The 22,048-nt window shown below is 46.2% G+C and overlaps 1 protein-coding gene across 1 annotated transcript; it reads left to right on the top strand.

Moving 5' to 3' along the window:
* Positions 1 to 6,939: 6,939 nt before the first annotated feature.
* On the top strand, positions 6,940 to 20,201 carry LOC134405691 (vomeronasal type-2 receptor 26-like). The gene is made up of 5 exons (XM_063136935.1): positions 6,940 to 7,185; positions 8,829 to 9,683; positions 12,084 to 12,311; positions 18,913 to 19,039; positions 19,291 to 20,201. The coding sequence occupies exons 1-5, from the start codon at positions 6,940 to 6,942 to the stop codon at positions 20,199 to 20,201; spliced, it is 2,367 nt and encodes a 788-aa protein (XP_062993005.1).
* Positions 20,202 to 22,048: the final 1,847 nt, after the last annotated feature.

Genomic DNA, 22,048 nt, shown 5'->3' with positions numbered 1-22,048 from the left:
CTGTCCAACATCGGGGCGAGGGGCTCCCCTTGAGTAGGCATGTGTGTGTTGTCTTGGGAATTCCCTCCCTCTCTCGGCTTACCGTTTTGCCTTCAGAGTCAGTGGGCCTGGGATTGGCAGGAAATTGAGGACACTGCGCAAGTAAGCCCATTCTGCCTCCCCTCTCCCACTTTCCTCATCGGGGGCATGGCTCTGCAAGCAGTGCACCTGCTTTGCATTTGGGGTGCTGGATTTATACCCACCCAATAAACTCTCTCCATCAAAACTTCAGCATTCTATGGCCCCTTGTCTGACTGGGCATAAGGTGACTGTATGGTTTCCCTGTTCATAATTGAAACAGTCGCCTTTTAGGCTATATAGTCAGTGCTCTTGCAGCTTACTGGGATAAATGATTTTGTAGTGTTCATGGATCATTGTGTTAGTGCATATGCTTTGCATGCAGTGGGTCCCATGTTTTATCCCCCCCGTCCTGCATATCCAAGTTGGGTTGGGAAGGAATCCTGCCTGAATCCCTGGAGACTTTCTGGCAGTCTCAGCAATACTGGGCTCAAGGGACCAATAATCTGATACTGAGCTAGACGTATCAATGGTCTGACCCAGTATAAGGTAATGTTAAAAAGGATAAGGGCATTAAGCCCTATTGAATTCAATGGGCCTTATTTTTGAGTAGATGTGTTTTCAATTTGTTATGAGTAATCTGTGCCAACTCATGTCATTGTAGTGGCATTTTTGGCCACTACAAATCCATACACGGGGTCAGGAGAGAGAGAAAATGTCCTACAACCAGCATGTGAGAAATAAACAAACATACAGCCACCAATTGCTTTCAGTTAAGAATATTCCTTGTTTTATAGATTTGTGTGTGTGTTTTGAATTTGAACACAGAGAAAAAAAACTAGGTCTCTTAAAAACCATTTATTCATTTATTCATTTATTACATTTTTATACCGCCCAATAGCCGAAGCTCTCTGGGTGGTTCACAAAAATTAAAACCAATAAGAACATAATAAAACATCCAACAATCTAAAAACCCAAATACAAAATACAATATAAAAAGAACAACCGGGATAAAACCATACAGCAGAAATTGATATAGGATTAAAATACAGAATTAAAACAGCAACGTTTAAATTTAGGTGATAAAATACGGAGAAAATAAAAAGGCCTTCAACTGGCAAAGAAAAGAATATAGTTTAGGCGCCGGCGGATCAGCTTCTAGTGTGAAGCCGAATGTTTTAGTTATAAGATACATGCACATTGTACCTTTTAGAACACATTTCCTTTCTCTGTACCTGTTTCTTATAAGCTAGTTATATAAATCTGCTGTTTTATTAGAACCCACCCATTCCATAGCTTGAGAGGATGCTGCAGTAATCTAGGGCATATATGATGGCATTTTAAAAAGCTTTATCTGTTTCCTCAGAGTTTCTTTTCTATTATTGGATATGAGAAAGGTGATGGGGGAAAGAGGGTTCAATGTTAGGAAAGGTGAGGCTATGGTCATCCAGTGAAAGATTTACAGCCAGAAAAGATATTTGAGGAAAGGGGAGACTGTATCATACATAGTATTGCAAAAGCTTCAAAAGTAGGAGTGAGTGAAGTTAGTTTCAGATACATTATGATGTTATGTAGAACAGGATTGTCTTAATTGTGTGCTGTGAAAGCAGACACGTGACCAAGGCCATGTTTGGGTGGGCACACCCCCTTGGGGGCTGGACATGTTGGTAGACATGCCCCCTTGGGGCGGCCATGTTATCCTCCTTTTTGGTTTTGAAAATATGGTCAGCCTAGTTTATAATTCAGCAACAGGGGGGAAACAAAACCTTCTTTCCAGTTTCAAAAGGAGTGAAAAGAGAAGAAATATATCAAGGAAGAGGTTTAAGCTTCTTGGATGCCATTACCTTTTTAAAAGGATTGAACATGTCTCTGCACTTTCCTAATCTTCTGGTTGCTTTAATTTTTCTTCTACTCTATTGGACTGATACATGTGATGTTTGCTTGAAGGTGGGCCTATGCACACCATTTCAATGTGGAATTCAGAGAATAACTTCCTAGTGGTTTGTGCTTAGGGAGTCAGATCTGTTTCTCAGCTCTTCCATCCCTAATGACATAGGAATTGCAATAGCTGAGAATGAGCAGTAACCTTGTGGTAGGGCATCCTCTGATGACATTGGCTTTCATAAAGCTTCCTCTGGATGTTGCACGTGCACCACATACAGAGGACTTCATGGCAGAAATGGCCAAGGAATGGACTCCTTGGCTGCTTTGGGGAGAGCCTATGTTTATGTGTGTGAGGGCGCATACTGGCTCAGAGGAAGGACTCATGGCTCAGTGGCAGAGCACATGTATGAGGCCCCTTGTTCCATCTTTAGCTGCAAGGGTAGTCAACATAATGTCTCTCCAGATGTTGAGTGACTGCACTGTTGACCATGCTTTCTGGGGCTGATGGAGCCCAACAACACCTGGAGGGCCCACGATTCACTATCCCTGATCTACTTTTTAAAAGGTTGCATACCTGAGAGAATGCCTTCTCCCCTACCAACCTGCCTGGTCACTGAGATCATCCGAGGGCATGCTCCTGGTGATTCCACAAAGACCCATCCTCTGATTGGAGTCCACCAGTGGAAGAGCCTCCAGCGGGGTGCCTCCCTTACTATGGAACTCCCTGCCTCTGGAGGGAGGCGCCAACTTTGTATTCCTTTCAGCGCCTCCTGAAAACGTCATTATTGCAAGAAGCCTTTCCTTAATCACTAGCCATAGTTCACTGTAAATTTTCATTTTAAAAAATCTATTTTGAAGTGTTTTATTTTGTTTTTATCTTATTTTGTCTTGTACACCACTCTTAAATTTTCAATTGGGAGCAGTATATAAATATTGTAAATAAATAAATAAATGGGAGATTAGGCTGGCCACATGTGGATTGATAATGTGATTTATTAAGTTGAATTTCCTTTCCTCCCACTGGACAGGTCCCAATTCCTCTGTTAGGGCCAACTATCCAAGAGACATTAGTATCCTTTTTTAAAGTATGATTTCCTATAGAATAGCAGAGGTATTGTGGGATTATAGAGAAATTTTATCTTTGCTTGTGTCAAGACCTGAGTAGATTGGAACAACAATGATTTGCCATGTAATTAACAGTTGAAAAAGGAAATTACTGTGATCAGCACTGCAATTTTTGAAAACCCCATTGGCATCAAAGAGCCATGTGTGGAATCCGTTCCGAACCTGCCCATTTTAGCTTTGATTTATTTGGTGCACAGTGTATAAAGACTTCATCCCAAACCACATGCACTATCCTCACCTGGAATGTCAATTTGATATTGTGTCCACATGAGCTGTGATACAGACAAAGAGGCCTCTATTGGTGCATAGGTGAAATCTCTTCATCCTTCTGAAGTAAAGTTGACTGTAACTCTTACCAGGATAAAGGCTAGTTGAGCAAGTGAATAGGTGGCCATGGAGACCTGCAGCCAGGAGTTCAGGCAAGATTTTTTAGCACTCACTTTGATTTTGCTGCTGCTACATAATTCTTCTAGCAAGAGTCTGAATTTCACCATCTGTAGATGGCAGACGACAACTCAAAATCATTCATATAGTCGGGCAAATGAGATAACCATTGCTGAATTTGTATCTCTTACACTTATTAAAGTGATTCCGCCTGGGTTTGTTGAAAATCCAGTTTCCTCCCATGTTGGCGTGTAAGTAGTTCTTTCTTTTCATTTTCTTTGAAATGCTCTACTGGAATATATTATCATTGTCATCACTAGAAAATACATGATTCCCTCTTCCTCCACTCTCCCATTATTGTTTTTGTCATGCTGATATAGGCCATTTCTACACCTACCTTTTCTCCCTGGGAACATGCCCGGATCATCCCTGTGCATCCAAATGACACACAGGGGGTCCCAGGAGCAAGCAGGGATGATCCCTCCATTTCCCTGGGATAATCCTTAGGTGTACAAAGGGCCATAGATTCAGGCTAATTTCCTTTATACCGCTTTTAGCTGGTAGGAAACAGGGCATTGCCATTTAACCCTCCCGCTGAATTCAAGCAAATAATGTCTGCATTGCATATGCATGAATTGATAAGCTATGTGTTTTGCACTGGGCAGTGGAGTTTCATGTTTGAATTCAAGTGGTCTTATTTTACTTCCCATTTACACATTGTACACATTGAGTGACACACTTTGCACACTGCAATTGCTCTGTGGTTCCATGGCTTTAAGCAGTCTGTATTCAGTGAGTGTTAGCAAATATTCAGCCAGAAGATGGGGTTTGACATGATTCCTTTTAAATTTGGATTTTCCTGAAATCAGATTAGCTCCTCCTGGGGCAGATGGTAGCCAGTAATGTGATGTATAGATGAAAAAAAACCCCACTTCAATAGATTCATAATAGAGTTGGTTCAATATGCTGTGTTTGAGGCAATCAGCAAAGTTTTTAAATTCAATCAGGCTCTATGTACTTCAATCATTCCAAACCTAAGGGTGTGGTTTCATTGTGAAATCCTGGAAAGCAGTTGTGAGTCTACATGTAGACAATGGGCTCATTAACACCGTGCAGGATATAGCACTATGAAAGTGGTATATAAAAGGCAGGAGCCACACCAAGCAGTACACAGCAGTATGAAAGTGGTATTTGGTATGTGTCATGGGACCCAACAGTTGTCAGTGCACTTCAATAACACTATTCTTTTTTAAAAAAAAATATATTAACTTTTACAACACAATTACCAAAAAAAAGGAACATAGTACATAAACATAAAATAGCATTTGTGTCATATATTCAAGCTTAATCTATTAAACATATTCACACTCAACATAAAAGTGCATCCCCCACCTCGGGATCTCATTCCTGTTTCCAAAAACTCATAGTTTCTTCTGTTGGTGGTTTCTCGCTTCCCTTAGAAAACACAAATACTAGGAACTTTTTCCAAATTCCCTCAAAATCATTTGTTTTTACTATACCTCTTTTCATTTTAATATTACATGTCAATTTATCATTAATAGCAATATCCCACACTTCTTTATACCATTCTTCAATACAATAATCTCCTTGAGTCCTCCAGTTCCTAGCTACGATTAACCTTGCAGCCGTCAGCAAATTCGTTATCTGTTCCTTAATTTCTTTACTACATTTAAGATCTTCTTGCAGTGAGAGTAATGCAATCCTTGGTGCATTACTCATTACTTGGTGCATTACTCATTACTTCTTGCAGTGAGAGTAATGCAATCCTTGGTGCATTACAAAAAATATATATTAAAAAATAGAGGAATAGAGGACTTCAATACCATTATAAAGCAGTAGTTTTGATCCTGTCTTTTATATACCACTTTTATAGTGCAATATCCTGCATGATGTAGATGAGGTCAATATTGAGATCAATGGACCAATATTCTGAGTTCGTGTAAGGAAGCTTCCTGTGTGCAAGTTGTTACAAACACAAAGACGCCAAGCTGATTTCATCCCTATCCATCGAAGCACCCACGAGCATGTCACTTCCCAAAATACAAACAGAGTTTTCTGCACTTGGGGGGGGGGGTGTTTACAGGTTGAGCAGAAATTTCTGCCGAATTCTTGTATTGTTCTTGTAATAATAAAGAGCAAGGAGGGAAGAGAGAAAGAGGAAAGGACGTGTTTATAGTGAGAGACGGGTAAAGGAGAAAAAAGGTGGAAAGAAGTTGAGTCTTAAAGAGAGACGGGAGAGGAGGAGAAGGAGAGAGGGAAAGAAATGTTTCTCCTGGGTTTGCTCAACCCTTGGGCAGATCAACCATTAGGGAGAAAGAAGGGCAGGAAGAACGGTTCAATCTGCCAGCCACCATGTGGGTTGTGTTCTAGCCACTACTTACTTTGTATTATTGCATGCTTCTTCGGAAAACTTTGAAATAACAATATATCCTCACAACAACCCAAGAGGTGGCATTATACACAAGCACACTTAGGCCTAAGCTACAACTGCCATTTATCCCAGAGTGCACTCAAGTTCAGCGCTGCGGGTCCAAATGCTGCACAGCTGTTCTAGGGATGAACCGGGAATGACCAGTCAGTTGTTCCGGGATATCTAGGATTGCTTTTGTCCTTGTTTTCTTTCTGGTCCTGGAACAATCCCAAGGTTCACAGGCAGTGTGGCTCTCTCTCCTCAGGTCCTCCGTCTTCCCCATGAGTAGCACGGCTCAGGAAACAGGCAAGGAGCTGTGCAAGCAGAGTCCATGGGCCTCTGGGGTAAGGGGGAGAGCATTTTCGCCATCTTTCTTCATTGTGTGTGTTTTTCAAAATGCACCTTCGCGAAGGATCATGCCCGCACTGTTGCGCAAATGCCTCTGCTTTAAGAAAAAACACAATTGTACCCCAGAATGGCCCTCCTTTACTTCAGGAAAAACTCGCTGATGTGTGGCCCCTGAGGGATGTTCCCGGAAGCGCAAATCCCAATGACCATCTCTTCCCACTCCTGGAAGGCCTCCAGGTGTAGATTAAGCCTTAGTAAACTTTACAAAAGGAAAGATGTTTGGAGAACTTGGGTTTTTTGTATCCAAACCAAACCCGGGAGCCAATTCATCCTACTGGCTGTGCTGTTTACATTGCCTAAGAAGGTTATCCTTGTTTCATATATATTTTAAAATAAATATATATGATACTGATTAATTATTGCAGCAACATCTCATTTACTCAGATCAGGGGAGGGCAACTTATGATCTTCCAACTACTTTGCCCTAAAACTCCCATGGTCACTTACAATTGACTTGGGCTGATCAGAGTGGTATGTTTTGGCCCACATTTGGAGGACCAGTAGTTGCCCACCCTCACCACAGATGGATACATCATAATGTAAGTTGTAACACACTTGATTCTGTGATGTAAGGATCGAAGTCTACATTCAAATCTTCTTGCAGGATGATCCCTAAAAACTGCCAGCATGTCCTTGCTTTTGTTTTTGCCATGGGTGAGATCAACAAAGACGCCAAGTTATTACCCAACATCACACTGGGAGCCAAAATCTATGACAATTTTTTCAATGCAATAAGGACTTACTGGACCACTCTGGATCTGCTATTCAGAGGACTGAGGAATCCTTCTACTTACAAATGTAACAGGAGAGAGGAACCCATGGCTGCTCTTGGTGGGCTCAACTCCCAAACATCCATCCAGATGGCCAACGTCTTAAATATCTTCAAGATTCCACAGGTATGTGCGTAAAGCAGAGGAAGGCTACTTTTGTGGGCTTCAGGCTCATTTGAATTTTTGAAGAAGTATTGAGGGTGCCTTTACAAAATTGGTTAGTGTTGGTGTTCTCGACAATGTGGGGCCAAAAAGAAGGAAGGAAGGGGGAGAGAGAGGGAGGACACGTTCAGAGATCTTGAAGTCTGGAAAATGGGGGATGATTAAATGTGGGAGCTTTGGCATTCAAGGAATGTAAAGATTCATTTTATGAGGGAACTCACACAGGCAGGCACACACACACACAAAGGCTCTGTCAGGGAAAGCCGCCAAATGGCTTGACAAAGAAAGATAAGACCAGCTGGTAACTAAGCAACAGATGAGTTTATTACAGTACACAAACAGTTCAGGGAAGGCAGTGCAAACGGAGCTTTGAACGTAAAAGCAAAAGGACGTAACCGTTCAGGATTTAGGCTTACAGAGAAGTCAATGTCCAGTCCAGGGTCTAGGGAGCGTGGCAAAGTGGCGAATCGGTAGTTCAGTCCAAGGTCAACACAGCCGACGGTCAGCAAAATCCAATAACACAGTCCAGGAGTCACGGGAGCAATCACAGGCAAAACGTAGTCACAAAGCAGTCCAAGGTCGAAACAGGAGTCCAGAGTAGGCAGACGTGGTCACGGGGTCCGGGAGTCAAGGCTGGATTCAGGAACTAGGAATCTGGAGCAAGGCACGAGGTCACGAGATCTAAGAGCCAAGGCTTCCGCCGGAATGCTCGGATAATCTCTGACAACTTTGCATGGCTCACGGCTGCGCTTTTATCCTCAGTCAGAGTGCTGAGTCATGGTCTCTCAGCTGATCCCTAATTGCCTGGCGTTTCTGGTGGAGGCGGCGTGACCGCCGTCTGGTTTCCTTCTCCGCCCGCAGCTGGCTGAAACCAGGCTTCTCCGCCTCCTCCTCAGACCTCTGTGGCTCCTCCGCAGTCTTTGCTGGCATCAAGCCCTCAGAGCTGGCAGAGGTCCCAGCTGGCCCTGGCTCTTCTCCCTGAGGCTCTGCCACAGTCTCTGCCAGTCCAGCCTCCCCAATACCTGAGCTGGGCTTCTCAGCACTAGGTCCAGCCTCTGCCACCTCCTCCTCATCTCCTGACTCCATCTCTGTGCAGGGCATGACAGGCTCATTCACTCACCGACACTCTTGTGGCACAGAAGAAGCAAGTGTTAATTGGGGTTGGGAAGCCACTGAAACTGGTTATGTGTTTAAACAAGGGTTAGTATTGGTTCACATGACATGCTAAGACATGGATCGGATAGCATGCAAAGCCATAATGTTTAGCTCCAAAATGCTTAACCACCGTGGCTTACCATGTCTTCTGAACAGGGTCGATGAAGGGGAGGGATCTGAGAGGTGGTAGAGCTTAGTGACAAAACAGAATTCACAAAAGAAGTGGCTTCCACATGCAGGAAAAATGATGGTTTAGGTCTCAAATATGAAAACAGCCAAATAACTGGACTGAGCATTTAAAATCGAGCACATTTCCTTCACATGTCCAGTGTCACTTTCCAAAAAGGAGGAAAAAAATGAATGCCATTCACTCACTCACTCACTCACTCACTCATTCATTCATTCATTCATTCATTCATTCATTCAATCACTCACTGTATCTTTCCCTCTAGCTCAGCTATGGCTCCTTTGATCCAGTGTTGAGTGATAAAAATCAGTTCCCTTCTTTCTACCGGATGGTCCCAAATGAAGATCCTCAGTATGTCGGGATTGTTGGGCTGCTCAAGCATTTTAGATGGAATTGGATTGGCCTCATTATCTCAGAGGATGACAGCGGAGAAACTTTCCTTCGGACCCTCAGACCAAGGCTCCTGCAGAACACTATCTGCATTGCTTGGACTCAAGTGATCCCAACAGTGACACAATATTTACCAAATAAAATAATCCAAGAAAAATTGCTCCCAATTAGTAATACCCTCTTTTTGAGTGACATCAATGTGATCCTTGTGTATGGGGATGGTCAGTCTGTGGAGGGTTTTCGAATGGTTTTGTATTCAGCTGAGATCCTTAAAAAGCGCCCATTGGAAAGAGTATGGATCATAACTGCTCAATGGGATTTCACTGCTGTATCCAATGGGGCAATGCTCACCACAAGGACTTTCAACGGCACCTTGTCATTTACATTCCATACAAATCTGGTGCCAGGATTTCAGGACTTTCTTGAGAGCATCAATCCGTTTCAGTCAACGATTTATTTCATCCAGGAGTTCTGGATTAGTGCATTTCTCTGTTCGCTCCCCCAATATAATCTTTATGTGCCAAACAAGGAAAGCTGCACTGGGGAGGAGAAGCTGGGAAGACTCCCTGGACCTTGGTTTGAAATGGGAATGTCCGGCCAGAGTTACAGTATCTACAATGCTGTTTATGCTGTAGCACATGCTCTCCATGCCATGGATTCATCGAGAGCCCTGAAGAGAGCAATGGGAGAGAGGGGGAAATGGAGCCTCCTGAACGTTCAGCCGTGGCAGGTAGCTGCAGCAATGAAACATAATCATAAAACCTAAAATAATGTAGAACCATTAAAAACAAAGGGGGGGAGCAAAAATCTATATAAAAATCAAGGGGACTGTCCAATTCCAGGCTTCCTTGGATGAAAATGAAATGATTATCTAAATCTATTCCAATCCAGCTTTAGGCCTGGTTTAGCCTTTGTCACCACAATAAAAGGGCAGGAAACAGATAATGGGAGTGTAACTTTCTCAATGGCTTATTGTACTACTAACCAAGTTATCCTTCTGAACCAATTCTGTGAGCTGGGAGTTGAAACGTGGTGAAGTGAGGTTCAAATAGTTGTTGCAGGGTCAGTTCCAAGAGGTTGTCCCAGTTGCTTGCGCCTTGTGCCCTTGAAACTTGCTCTAGATCATTCCACTGGTGACCATCTTGTCCCTCATGCATTTTAATATCTATGGGAAGCTGCTGGTTATCCAGGGATTTGGACATCAGAGCCATTAGTATGTGGTGGACATACACCTCTACATCTCTTTGACCCTGTTGAGCTGACATGCTAAGCCATGCTAGTTATGCATTTTGAGCCAAAAATTAAGGCTTAGCATGCTATGTGATCTATGTCTTAGCATGTCATGTGAACCAATACTAACCCTGGTGGTTACATAACCATGATTTAAACACATTCACTAGGATTTGCTTCAAAAGCACTAGCAGTCTGATCCAGAACTTATGTGCTGACCCGCCCGTCCCCCTCTCTGCTCTGCGGAGTGAGATCTGGCTGCACCACTGCCACTGCATGGACACCGGTTGTGGTGCTAGGTAAGCCAACACCCCCGCCCCTTACCTGTGTCCATCACCACAGGCTTCAATTGGGCCTCAATTGAAGCCTGTGATGGATGCAGGTAAGCCTACTTCCTCCCTGCCCCCTTACCTGGCTCTGCTGCCGCCGCATGGACAGTGGTGCTGGTGGCAACAGGTGGGCCAACCCCCCACCCCCTTACCTGCATCCATCGACGGTTTCAATTGAGGCCCCGGCTTGAATTGCTACCAATTAGTTCTGCCCTCTTTTGGAGTGACATCACTGTGATCCTTGTGTATGGGGATGGTCAGTCTGTGGAAGGTTTACGAATGGTTTTGTACTCAGCTGAGTTCTCTCATAAGTGCCCATTGGAAAGGGTATGGATCATAGCTGCTCAATGGGATTTCACTGCTGCATCCAATGGGGCAATGCTCACCACAAGGACTTTCAATGGCACCTTGTCATTTACATTGCATACAAATCTGGTGCCAGGATTTCAGGACTTTCTTGAGAGCATCAATCCATTTCAGTCAACGATTTATTTCATCCAGTAGTTCTGGATTAGTGTGTTTCTCTGTTCGCTCCCACAATATAAACTTTATTTGCCAAAGAAGGAAAGCTGCACTGGGGAGGAGAAGCTGGGAAGACCCCCTGGACCTTGGTTTGAAATGGTGATGTCTGGCCGGTGTTACAGTATCTACAATGCTGTTTATGCTGTAGCACATGCTCTCCATGCCATGGATTCATCAAGAGCCCTGAAGAGAGCAAGGGGAGATGGGGGGAAATGGAGCCTCCTGAACGTTCAGCAATGGCAGGTAGCCATGGGGAGGAGAAGCTGGGAAGCTTGACCGTGGCTTAGTGTGTTGTCTGCACAGGCCCAATGTCACGATTGTCAGGTGAAGCCATGGAAGTTCTTGCATTCAGTAATGGACTGCATGAGCATTAATAAACTGAAGCTGGATCCCAACAAGACAGAAGTGCTGTAAGTAAGTGGGCTTGGTGTCCAGACATAGGCATGCCCAAGGGGCCCAGGCACACCCTGATGTCCAAAGCAATAAGTGCTGAATTGAGGGGGGTCATTGAGTAGGGATCCAAACAATGGGGCAACAACCCTCTGGCTGCTGTTCTGCCACACCTAAGAACTGCTGCCTCCAGGAGAAGACCATTCACCCTGGCAGCAGGAGCAAAAAAGGAATCGCTCTGCTGGGAGCTTCTCTGCCGGCAGTCATGCTTCAAAGAGGCCAAGATGAGGGTCCCCAAAGGCTAAAATTGCCTCATCAGCCCCTCTTCTGGCCAGTGTCAACACAAAGCCCCACCAATGCTAGGTCTTGAGGAGTGTCTCCTCATCCCCTCCCCCCTCCCCTACAATGGCCCTCCCATGGTCAGGCAACCCAAATGCAGGTTAGGAACATTAATGTTAGTATTGATCTGCCTTCTGCCTTTGGATAGACTTTATTGTAATAGAAGTGGCGTATCTGCAAAGTACATCATCTTGTGGATTTATGCCAGACAAATGGTACTCATGACACAACTTGGCAAAATTTCAAAGACAGAATGCTAAGCCTTTCCCCAAGACTGGCCTTAATTTGTATTTTTGTTTGTTTGTATTCTTGCAATCTAGCTTCACTCTTTTCTCAGGAACATCAGATTTAACAATAGTGCAAACGAAGAAATATCCTTTGATGAGAAATGGGAGCTTGCAAGTGGATTTGATATCATCAACCTGGTCACATTTCCCAACCAATCCTTCCAGAGACTCCGAGTTGGAGAGATGGACCCACAAGCTCCTGCAGGCAAAGAGTTCAAAATCAATGCAAGTGCTGTTACATGGAACCCCAAGTTTAAGCAGGTGGGTGTTACTTACATACTACTTCCTCCTCTTCATTCATCATCATCATCCTCATCATCATCAATCAGCATAGCCTGTATAATGTTCAAATATGTTAGAGATGCCTATTTCTCAAAGTATGCTTGTTATTCTCTCCCCTCACCCTGGGCAACACAGATGCACACACACACACACACACACACACACACACACGATTGTTTAAGGTCACAATTTTCTGGAGCATAATTACTTTTTATTTGTGGATGAAAAGACAGAATGGAATGCCAGCTCATGTCTATTTTGGGCTCCTATAAATGACTGATACACGGCACACTCGTGATTGACCACTCAGGGATGTTTGTGGGTCAATTACGTGATGTCGTCAACAACCAGGATCTCTCTCGAGCTATTCCTTGAAAATCCAACTATGAAAAGAACCACTTTTAATGTGATAATATCCAAAAATGTGGGATTACCACCCACTAGATGGTGCTGTATCATTGGAATTGAATGGAGCACACTTAGAGGGGAAGCATTCAAACCATATGGTCACCCTCTGCACCCATGTAGTGCAGCCAATACTAATGCAAAAGAAGCAGGAAGTACAAAGCCAAGGATAAGCAATGCAATTAACCTTTAATGTAGAGGTCCATTCCTATTAAAATCTTTGTGAAGTTCAAATCATTTTTTGAAGCAACTAAATTGTAGATATTTAGATGTATAGGAATGTGATGCTTTCTAGGTGCTTCAGAATGTATAATTCACATTATTTCCTTCCCCGTCACACACACACACACCAGAAGAAGAAGGACCGAGGGGACAGGAGCAGGCAGAAGTAACATCGGGGCCTGCTCCTGTTGGACTCTTCCCCCCTCCACACAGGGCAAACTGCCATCTTGGCCCTGTGGGGAAGAAGAAGGACCGAGGGGACAGGAGCAGGCAGAAGTAACATCGGGGCCTGCTCCTGCTGGATTCTTCTCCCACCCCCACAGGGCAAACAGCCATCTTGGCCCTGTGGGGAAGAAGAAGGACCGAGGGGACAGGAGCAGGCAGAAGTAACATCGGGGCCTGCTCCTGTTGGACACTCCCCCCCCCACAGGGCAAACTGCCATCTTGGCCCTGTGGGGAAGAAGAAGGACCGAGGGGACAGGAGCAGGCAGAAGTAACATCGGGGCCTGCTCCTGCTGGACTCTTCCCCCCCCACAGGGCAAACTGCCATCTTGGCCCTGTGGGGAAGAAGAAGGACCGAGGGGACAGGAGCAGGCAGAAGTAACATCGGGGCCTGCTCCTGTTGGACTCTTCCCCCCCCCACAGGGCAAACTGCCATCTTGGCCCTGTGGGGAAGAAGAAGGACCGAGGGGACAGGAGCAGGCAGAAGTAACATCGGGGCCTGCTCCTGCTGGACTCTTCCCCCCCCCACAGGGCAAACTGCCATCTTGGCCCTGTGGGGAAGAAGAAGGACCGAGGGGACAGGAGCAGGCAGAAGTAACATCGGGGCCTGCTCCTGTTGAACTCTTCCCCCCCCCACAGGGCAAACTGCCATCTTGGCCCTGTGGGGAAGAAGAAGGACCGAGGGGACAGGAGCAGGCAGAAGTAACATCGGGGCCTGCTCCTGTTGGACTCTTCCCCCCCCCACAGGGCAAACTGCCATCTTGGCCCTGTGGGGAAGAAGAAGGACCGAGGGGACAGGAGCAGGCAGAAGTAACATTGGGGCCTGCTCCTGTTGGACTCTTCCCCCCCCCACAGGGCAAACTGCCATCTTGGCCCTGTGGGGAAGAAGAAGGACCAAGGGGACAGGAGCAGGCAGAAGTAACATCGGGGCCTGCTCCTGCTGGACTCTTCCCCAACCCCCACAGGGCAAACTGCCATCTTGGCCCTGTGGGGAAGAAGAAGGACCGAGGGGACAGGAGCAGGCAGAAATAACATCGGGGCCTTCTCCTGTTGAATTCTTCCCCCCCCCCCACAGGGCAAACTGCCATCTTGGCCCTGTGGGAAAGAAGAAGGACCGAGGGGACAGGAGCAGGCAGAAGTAACATCGGGGCCTGCTCCTCTTGGACTCTTCCCCCCCCCCACAGGGCAAACTGCCATCTTGGCACTGTGGGGAAGAAGAAGGACCGAGGGGACAGGAGCAGGCAGAAGTAACATCGGGGCCTGCTCCTGTTGGACTCTTCTCCCCCACACACAGGGCAAACTGCCATCTTGGCCCTGTGGGGAAGAAGAAGGACCGAGGGGACAGGAGCTGGCAGAAGTAACATCGGGGCCTGCTCCTGCTGGACTCTTCCCCCACCCCCACAGGGCAAACTGCCATCTTGGCCCTGTGGGGAAGAAGAAGGACCGAGGGGACAGGAGCAGGCAGAAGTAACATCGGGGCCTGCTCCTGTTGAACTCTTCCCCCCCCCACAGGGCAAACTGCCATCTTGGCCCTGTGGGGAAGAAGAAGGACCGAGGGGACAGGAGCAGGCAGAAGTAACATCGGGGCCTGCTCCTGTTGAACTCTTCCCCCCCCCCACAGGGCAAACTGCCATCTTGGCCCTGTGGGAAAGAAGAAGGACCGAGGGGACAGGAGCAGGCAGAAGTAACATCGGGGCCTGCTCCTGTTGGACTCTTCCCCCCCCCCCACAGGGCAAACTGCCATCTTGGCCTTGTGGGGAAGAAGAAGGACCGAGGGGACAGGAGCAGGCAGAAGTAACATCGGGGCCTGCTCCTGTTGGACTCTTCTCCCCCACAAACAGGGCAAACTGCCATCTTGGCCCTGTGGGGAAGAAGAAGGACCGAGGGGACAGGAGCAGGCAGAAGTAACATGGGGCCTGCTCCTGCTTGACTCTTCCCTCCCCCCCACAGGTCAAACTGCCATCTTGGCCCTGTGGGGAAGAAGAAGGACCGAGGGGACAGGAGCTGGCAGAAGTAACATCGGGGCCTGCTCCTGCTGGACTCTTCCCCCACCCCCACAGGGCAAACTGCCATCTTGGCCCTGTGGGGAAGAAGAAGGACCGAGGGGACAGGAGCAGGCAGAAGTAACATCGGGGCCTGCTCCTGTTGAACTCTTCCCCCCCCCCACAGGGCAAACTGCCATCTTGGCCCTGTGGGGAAGAAGAAGGACCGAGGGGACAGGAGCAGGCAGAAGTAACATCGGGGCCTGCTCCTGTTGAACTCTTCCCCCCCCCCACAGGGCAAACTGCCATCTTGGCCCTGTGGGGAAGAAGAAGGACCGAGGGGACAGGAGCAGGCAGAAGTAACATCGGGGCCTGCTCCTGTTGGACTCTTCCCCCCCCCCACAGGGCAAACTGCCATCTTGGCCCTGTGGGGAAGAAGAAGGACCGAGGGGACAGGAGCAGGCAGAAGTAACATCGGGGCCTGCTCCTGTTGGACTCTTCTCCCCCACACACAGGGCAAACTGCCATCTTGGCCCTGTGGGGAAGAAGAAGGACCGAGGGGACAGGAGCTGGCAGAAGTAACATCGGGGCCTGCTCCTGCTGGACTCTTCCCCCACCCCCACAGGGCAAACTGCCATCTTGGCCCTGTGGGGAAGAAGAAGGACCGAGGGGACAGGAGCAGGCAGAAGTAACATCGGGGCCTGCTCCTGTTGAACTCTTCCCCCCCCCTCAGGGCAAACTGCCATCTTGGCCCTGTGGGGAAGAAGAAGGACCGAGGGGACAGGAGCAGGCAGAAGTAACATCGGGGCCTGCTCCTGTTGGACTCTTCCCCCCCCCACAGGGCAAACTGCCATCTTGGCCCTGTGGGGAAGAAGAAGGACCGAGGGGACAGGAGCAGGCAGAAGTAACACCGGGGCCTGCTCCTGCTGGACACTCTCTGTCTCTCTCTCTCTCTCTTTCTTTCTCTCCCCTCCCTCCCTCCCTCCTTGACTCCTTTTCCTTGTGTGTCATGTCTTTATTAGATTGTAAGCCTGAGGGCAGGGACTGTCTTTTTTGCTAAGTGTAAGCCGCTCCGAGAGCCTTTTTTGGCTGAGGAGCGGGGTATAAGTATGATAAATAAATAAATAAATAAATAAATGATGCTCAATAATGCAGAGCTAAAGTCACACATATACTGTTGTCAAGTGGAGATATTATTTATTTATTTACAATTTTTATATACCGTTCTATATCTAAAATAGATTCCGGAGTGGTGAACATAAGAAATAAAACAGTAAAAAGGTTTTAAAGGGATGAAAACAGCATATTAATATTGTTTATTTCAAAACAGAATACCAATAAAAGCGGTGGTTGCTCAGTTATGGAATGCTTCCTGGGAAAGAACTGTTTTCAGGAGGCATTAGAAGCAGCACAGTGTTGGTGCCTGCAGGGAACTCTCTAGGGGCAGGGAATTCCAAAGAAAAGGGGCCACCACACTGAAGGCTCTTCTCCTGGTGAACTCCAACTGAGCCATAGATCCATGTGGAACCAACAGAAGCATGCTCTCTAATGATCTCAATGTCCAGGCAGGTTGGAAAGGAAGAAGGCTCTCTCTCAAGTATCCTGGTCCCAAGTTGTTTAGGTCTTTGATACTAGTACCAAAACCTTAAACCTGGCTGAATAGCAAGTAGGCAGCCAATGCGGTTCCCTCATCAAAGGAGTTATTTTAATAGTTATCAAAATATTTATAACCCATCTTTTGGCCCCAACACCCTCATGACTATTATAAACTCTGAGAGGCATCAGAGTTGGATCTCTCATCAAATTCCCATAGTTGCACCCAGCTACAATTAATAGTACCCAAAGCTCTTGCATGGAATGGTTAACATCAGTATGCACTTAGAAGAGAAGAAACTTAACGCTCTGATGTACAATCAAACAATTCACATTTTCTATGATGGCAATATTCATGCATGAACTTGGTATGGATTGGCCTTCTGTACACTCATGGAAGAACATGCTATTTGGGATTCAGAGACACAGACAATGGAATAAACTGCATCACTGGGATAATGAACTGTAATGATGGAGTGGACAATATGCAACTCAGAAGTGGTGGTATGGGAGATAAATCAAGAAGCTTTGGAATCGGAGTGATGATTCAAGCTTCAGAGATAAAAATCATGAGATTAGATCTTACAAAGCCAACACCAAGAGTTGAGGATCACTTGGGTTTTGTGGGCCTACTCTTCTTGCCGTGGGAATGGGGACTCCCTTTCGTCAATAGTATTGCCATTAGTATTGGCTACTAGGAGGAGGGCTTTCTCTGTTGTCGCACCCCAGCTGTGGAATGAGCTCCCCAGAGACGTCCGCCTGGTGCCTACACTGTGTTCTTTTCGTAGCCAGCTGAAGACCTTTTTATTTTCTCAGTATTTTAACACCTAAATTTAAACTTTGCTGTTTTAATTCTGTATTTTAATCCTATATCATTTTATGCTGTGTGGTTTCATCCTGTTTGTGCTTTTTATATTTTATTTTGTATTTGGGTTTTTAGATTGTTGGATTTTTTATTATATTCTTAATGGTTTTAATTTTTGTGAACCGCCCAGAGAGCTTTGGCTATTGGGCGGTGTAAAAAAGTAATAAATAAATAAATAAATTATCACCACCTTTTATTATTTATTTGTTTGTTTACTACATTTTTTTTACCGCCCAATAGCCGAAGCTCTCTGGGCAGTTCACAAAAATTAAAAGCATGAATAGCATAATAAAACAACCAACAATCTAAAAACACAAATACAAAATACAATATAAAAAGCACAACAAGGATAAAACCGCACAGCAGAAATTGATATAGGATTAAAATACGGAATTAAAACAGCAAAGCTTAAATTTAAGTTAAATTTGGTGTTAAAATACTGAGAAAATGAAAAGGTCTTCAGCTGGCGATAAAAGGAGTACAGTGTAGGTGCCAGGCTTACTTCTCTGGGGAGCTCGTTCCGCAGCTGAGGCACTACAGCAAAGAAAGCCCACCTCCTAGTAGCCATCTGCCTCACTTCCTTTGGCAGGAGAAGATCTTAAGGTCTGGGCAAGTACATATGGGAGGAGGAGTTCCTTCAAATAACCTCACCCCACATCATTTAGGGCTTTGAATGTTAGTACCAGTACTTTGAATCGAGCCCGGACCTGGACTGGCTGCCAATGAAGTTGTAAAAGGACTGGCGTGATGTGGTCTTGCTGGCCACCAGGTCTACACGCAAAGTAGTGCTTATAAACTCACCTGTCTTCTACTTCTAGGTGTGTGTGAGAATTATGTCAAGTAAGCCCAGTCCTCACCACCACCCGAAAAGAGAGAGCAAGTGAGTGACTGGCAAGCGTTAGTTTTTAACCAGTTGTCCACCTGTGCGTTTGGGGAAGAAAGTGAGTAGCAAGATGTGTGAGATTAATTATCACTAGAAATTATGGTGATGGATGTTTCTCAGGTGGTACTTCCTTGACATCTTATCATCTTGAGATGCTGGTCACAAGGGCCTTAGCTAGACCTAAGGTTTATCCCAGGATCATCCCGGAGTCATACCTGCCTGCTCCAGGGATATCCTGTGTGTCATTTACATGAAAAGGGACAACCCCAGGATGATCCCAGGATAAACCTTAGGTCTAGCTAAGGCCAAGGACTTGCAATGTTCCAGGGCAAAAAAGGTGTAGTTGAGAATTAGAGCAGTGAGGAAAAACTCGCTTAGCCAAATGTCCTTCCTTGTGGTTACCATTAGATGCTGCCCATTTCTACCTGTGTCGAGAGCTGCCGCCCTGGACAGAGCATGTTTATCCAGCAGGGACAACAACTCTGTTGCTATGATTGTGTTCAATGTGCTAAAGCAATGATTTCGATAAAGATAGGTAAGTGAAAAGCATCTTATTTACATGGAAAACGTACCAGAACTTTAAAAATGTGTGTCTGCCTTAATTCTGTCATTTTTATGGGTGTGTGATTGTGTATATTGGAATGTATAACCATAAGCAGGTGAAGGTGAAACTGAATACTACAGCTTTGTTGTTTAAGCCCAATAATGTGTTTTGTTTGTCACCATTAAAATTAGTAGACGTCACCTAAGAACAGGAAATACTGAGACTTTTCTCATGACTTTCAGATGCAGACCAATGTGAGAAGTGCCCAGAAGATCAGTATCCAAACAAGAACCAGGATCAGTGTATTCCTAAAGTCATAAGTTACTTAGCCTATGAGGAGCCTTTGGGGGCAGTTCTTGTTTCCTCGGCTCTTTTCCTTTCTGTAATCACAGTTGTGGTGTCGTGGAGCTTCATTCAACATCAAAATACTCCCATCGTCAAAGCCAACAACTGGAGCATCACGTGTGCCCTGCTCTGCTCTCTGCTGCTCTGCTTCCTCTGCTCCTTCTTGTTCATTGGGAGGCCTGGGATGGTCACTTGCCTTCTGAGGCAGACTGTGTTTGGCATCATCTTCTCCATTGCAGTTTCTTGTGTGTTGGCCAAAACCATCACTGTGGTTTTGGCCTTCATGGCCACAAAGCCCAGGAACAGAATGAGAAAGTGGCTTGGGAAGAGGCTGGCAGTATCAGTCATCATTCTCCCTTCTCTTCTCCAAGCTGGCATCTGTGCAGTGTGGTTTGTAATCTCTCCCCCCTTCCCAGAGTTTGACATGCAGTCCCAGATTGGGCAGATCATAGTGCAATGCAATGAAGGCTCAGACATCATGTTCTACCTTGTCCTGGGCTACATCAGTTTCCTTGCTATCGTCAGCTTCACGGTGGCTTTCTTTGCCAGAAAGTTGCCCGATACTTTCAATGAAGCCAAGCTGATCACCTTCAGCATGTTGGTGTTCTGCAGTGTTTGGGTGTCCTTTGTGCCCACCTACCTAAGCACCAAGGGGAAATACATGGTGGCCGTGGAGATCTTCTCTATCTTGGCCTCTGGAGCTGGCTTATTAGGTTGTATCTTTCTTCCCAAATGCTACATTATTATATTTCAACCTGAGTTAAACACTAGACAGCAGTTGGTGAGGAAAAAGAATGAACAGCTTTGAAGTGGTGAGCTCAAACCTTATTTTGTAGCCATTAGGGATGTGCTCCGCTCCGATTAGGAGCGTAGAAGCAGTAGCGGATTGGCCTGCTCCGCCTTACCCAGAGGCGGAGTAGGAGCGGACCGCGGACCCCCTAGAAGCAAGGCGAAGAGAAGCGACCATTTTTCGGAGCTCCGAGTTCAGGCGGAGTGCTCCGGTCGCCATCTTGAAAACATTTCGCCATAGGATTGCATTGCGGCAAATAATCGCGCATAACTACGTTGTTTTTGAAGCTATCGTTCTGGAAATTCTTGTGCACAGAGAGTCGTGGATGGGGGTCATTTTGAGACCACTCTCACCTCTCTGCGTGCTGTGGTTCACGTGCAATATTTTTTTAAAAATCGGGTCAACCGCGGGGCTCAAACTGCGTTTCGGCTTTTCGCCCATAGGATTGCATTGAGGGAAAGAATCGGGGATAACTGGGGGGGGGGGTTTAAGCTATCGTTCTGAAAATTCTTGTGCTCAGAGAGTCGTGGATGGGGGTCATTTTGAGACCACTCTCACCTCTCTGCGTGCTGTGGTTCACGTGCAATATTTTTTTAAAAATCGGGTCAACCGCGGGGCTCAAACTGCGTTTCGGCTTTTCGCCCATAGGATTGCATTGAGGGAAAGAATCGGGGATAACTGGGGGGGTGGTTTAAGCTATCGTTCTGAAAATTCTTGTGCACAGAGAGTCGTGGATGGGGGTCATTTTGAGACCACTTTCAACTTTCTGCGTGCTGTGGTTCACGTGCAATATTTTTTAAAAAATCGGGTCAACCGCGGGGCTCAAACTGCGTTTCGGCTTTTCGCCCATAGGATTGCATTGAGGGAAAGAATCGGGGATAACTGGGGGGGGGGTTTAAGCTATCGTTCTGAAAATTCTTGTGCACAGAGAGTCGTGGATGGGGGTCATTTTGAGACCACTCTAAACTTTCTGCATCGTACGGGTCGCGGGCTAGACGTTTTTAAAAAATCGGCGGGAAAAATACCTTTTTCAAAGGGCTGAGGGGCAGAGTCAGCTTCCGGTCATGATGATCCCAAAGTTGGAGGAGGGCATAGGCAAAACAGGTAACTTGGGATTCTGGGAAACTTCTCTTTCTTCATCTGAACGGGCTTTTCCCCGTGTTTTTTAACACAGTAGCCCCACCAAATGCACAAACACAACCTGAAATCATATACTAAGCCGAGAATAAGAGATAGAAAAACACAGCACTGCTCCCCACCCTAACCTTGGGGAACAACTGAATCGATGTGGTGCAAGGGGATGAGCTCCCCTAGGGCATCTCATCGTGGACGTGCCCCCACTCTCTCTTGCACTGGAAGGCCATAGAGCCTTCCAAAGAGAGTAAAACGGTGGAGCAATGCCTCTCATGAGTTGAAGTGAATGGTCACTTTTCAGTGGTGGAGCAATGCCTGTTCTGAGTCGAAGTGAGCGTTTTACTTCTTCTCGGAGCTGTGGCTGTCAGTGTCTTGAACTGGCAGCTACTTCCCCCTCCCCCGGGCACGTCCCCCTATTGCTGGTAAAAGACAGATATAGCCTTTTAAAAAAAGTTCTTCTTGTTGTTTATTGAGCAACACTGCTGCTTTTAATTCCACCCCTCCTTTGTTTATTGATTGATTTATTCCATTTTCTATGCATTACTGGCTTATCCTTGGCTCACTTCCTTATGCCCCCAGAAATGCCAGCTGCATGCCTGCCTGCCTTCCCTCCCTCCTCCCCTGCCCACCTTGCAGGGATGTTGTGTGTGGGGTGCCCGATTTTCAAAAATTCGCCAAAAATCAGGGGATGATGGGATTGCTTTGAAACTTGGCATGCGTGTGTATATCCC

Source organism: Elgaria multicarinata, chromosome 11 (genome assembly GCF_023053635.1).
Source record: "Elgaria multicarinata webbii isolate HBS135686 ecotype San Diego chromosome 11, rElgMul1.1.pri, whole genome shotgun sequence".
Classification (NCBI taxonomy): Eukaryota; Metazoa; Chordata; class Lepidosauria; order Squamata; family Anguidae; genus Elgaria; species Elgaria multicarinata.
Note: the sequence above shows the minus strand (reverse complement) of the source record. Positions and strands in the feature narration are given on the sequence as shown.

What these genes read in the sequence shown, in the direction of transcription:
- LOC134405691 (XM_063136935.1), top strand. Translation starts at nt 6,940, where the DNA reads ATGGGTGAGATCAACAAAGACGCCAAGTTATTACCCAACATCACACTG. An exon ending in ATATCTTCAAGATTCCACAG is followed by an intron (nt 7,186 to 8,828) that starts GTATGTGCGTAA and finishes CTTTCCCTCTAG; the next exon opens with CTCAGCTATGGCTCCTTTGA. An exon ending in AATGATTTCGATAAAGATAG is followed by an intron (nt 19,040 to 19,290) that starts GTAAGTGAAAAG and finishes CATGACTTTCAG; the next exon opens with ATGCAGACCAATGTGAGAAG.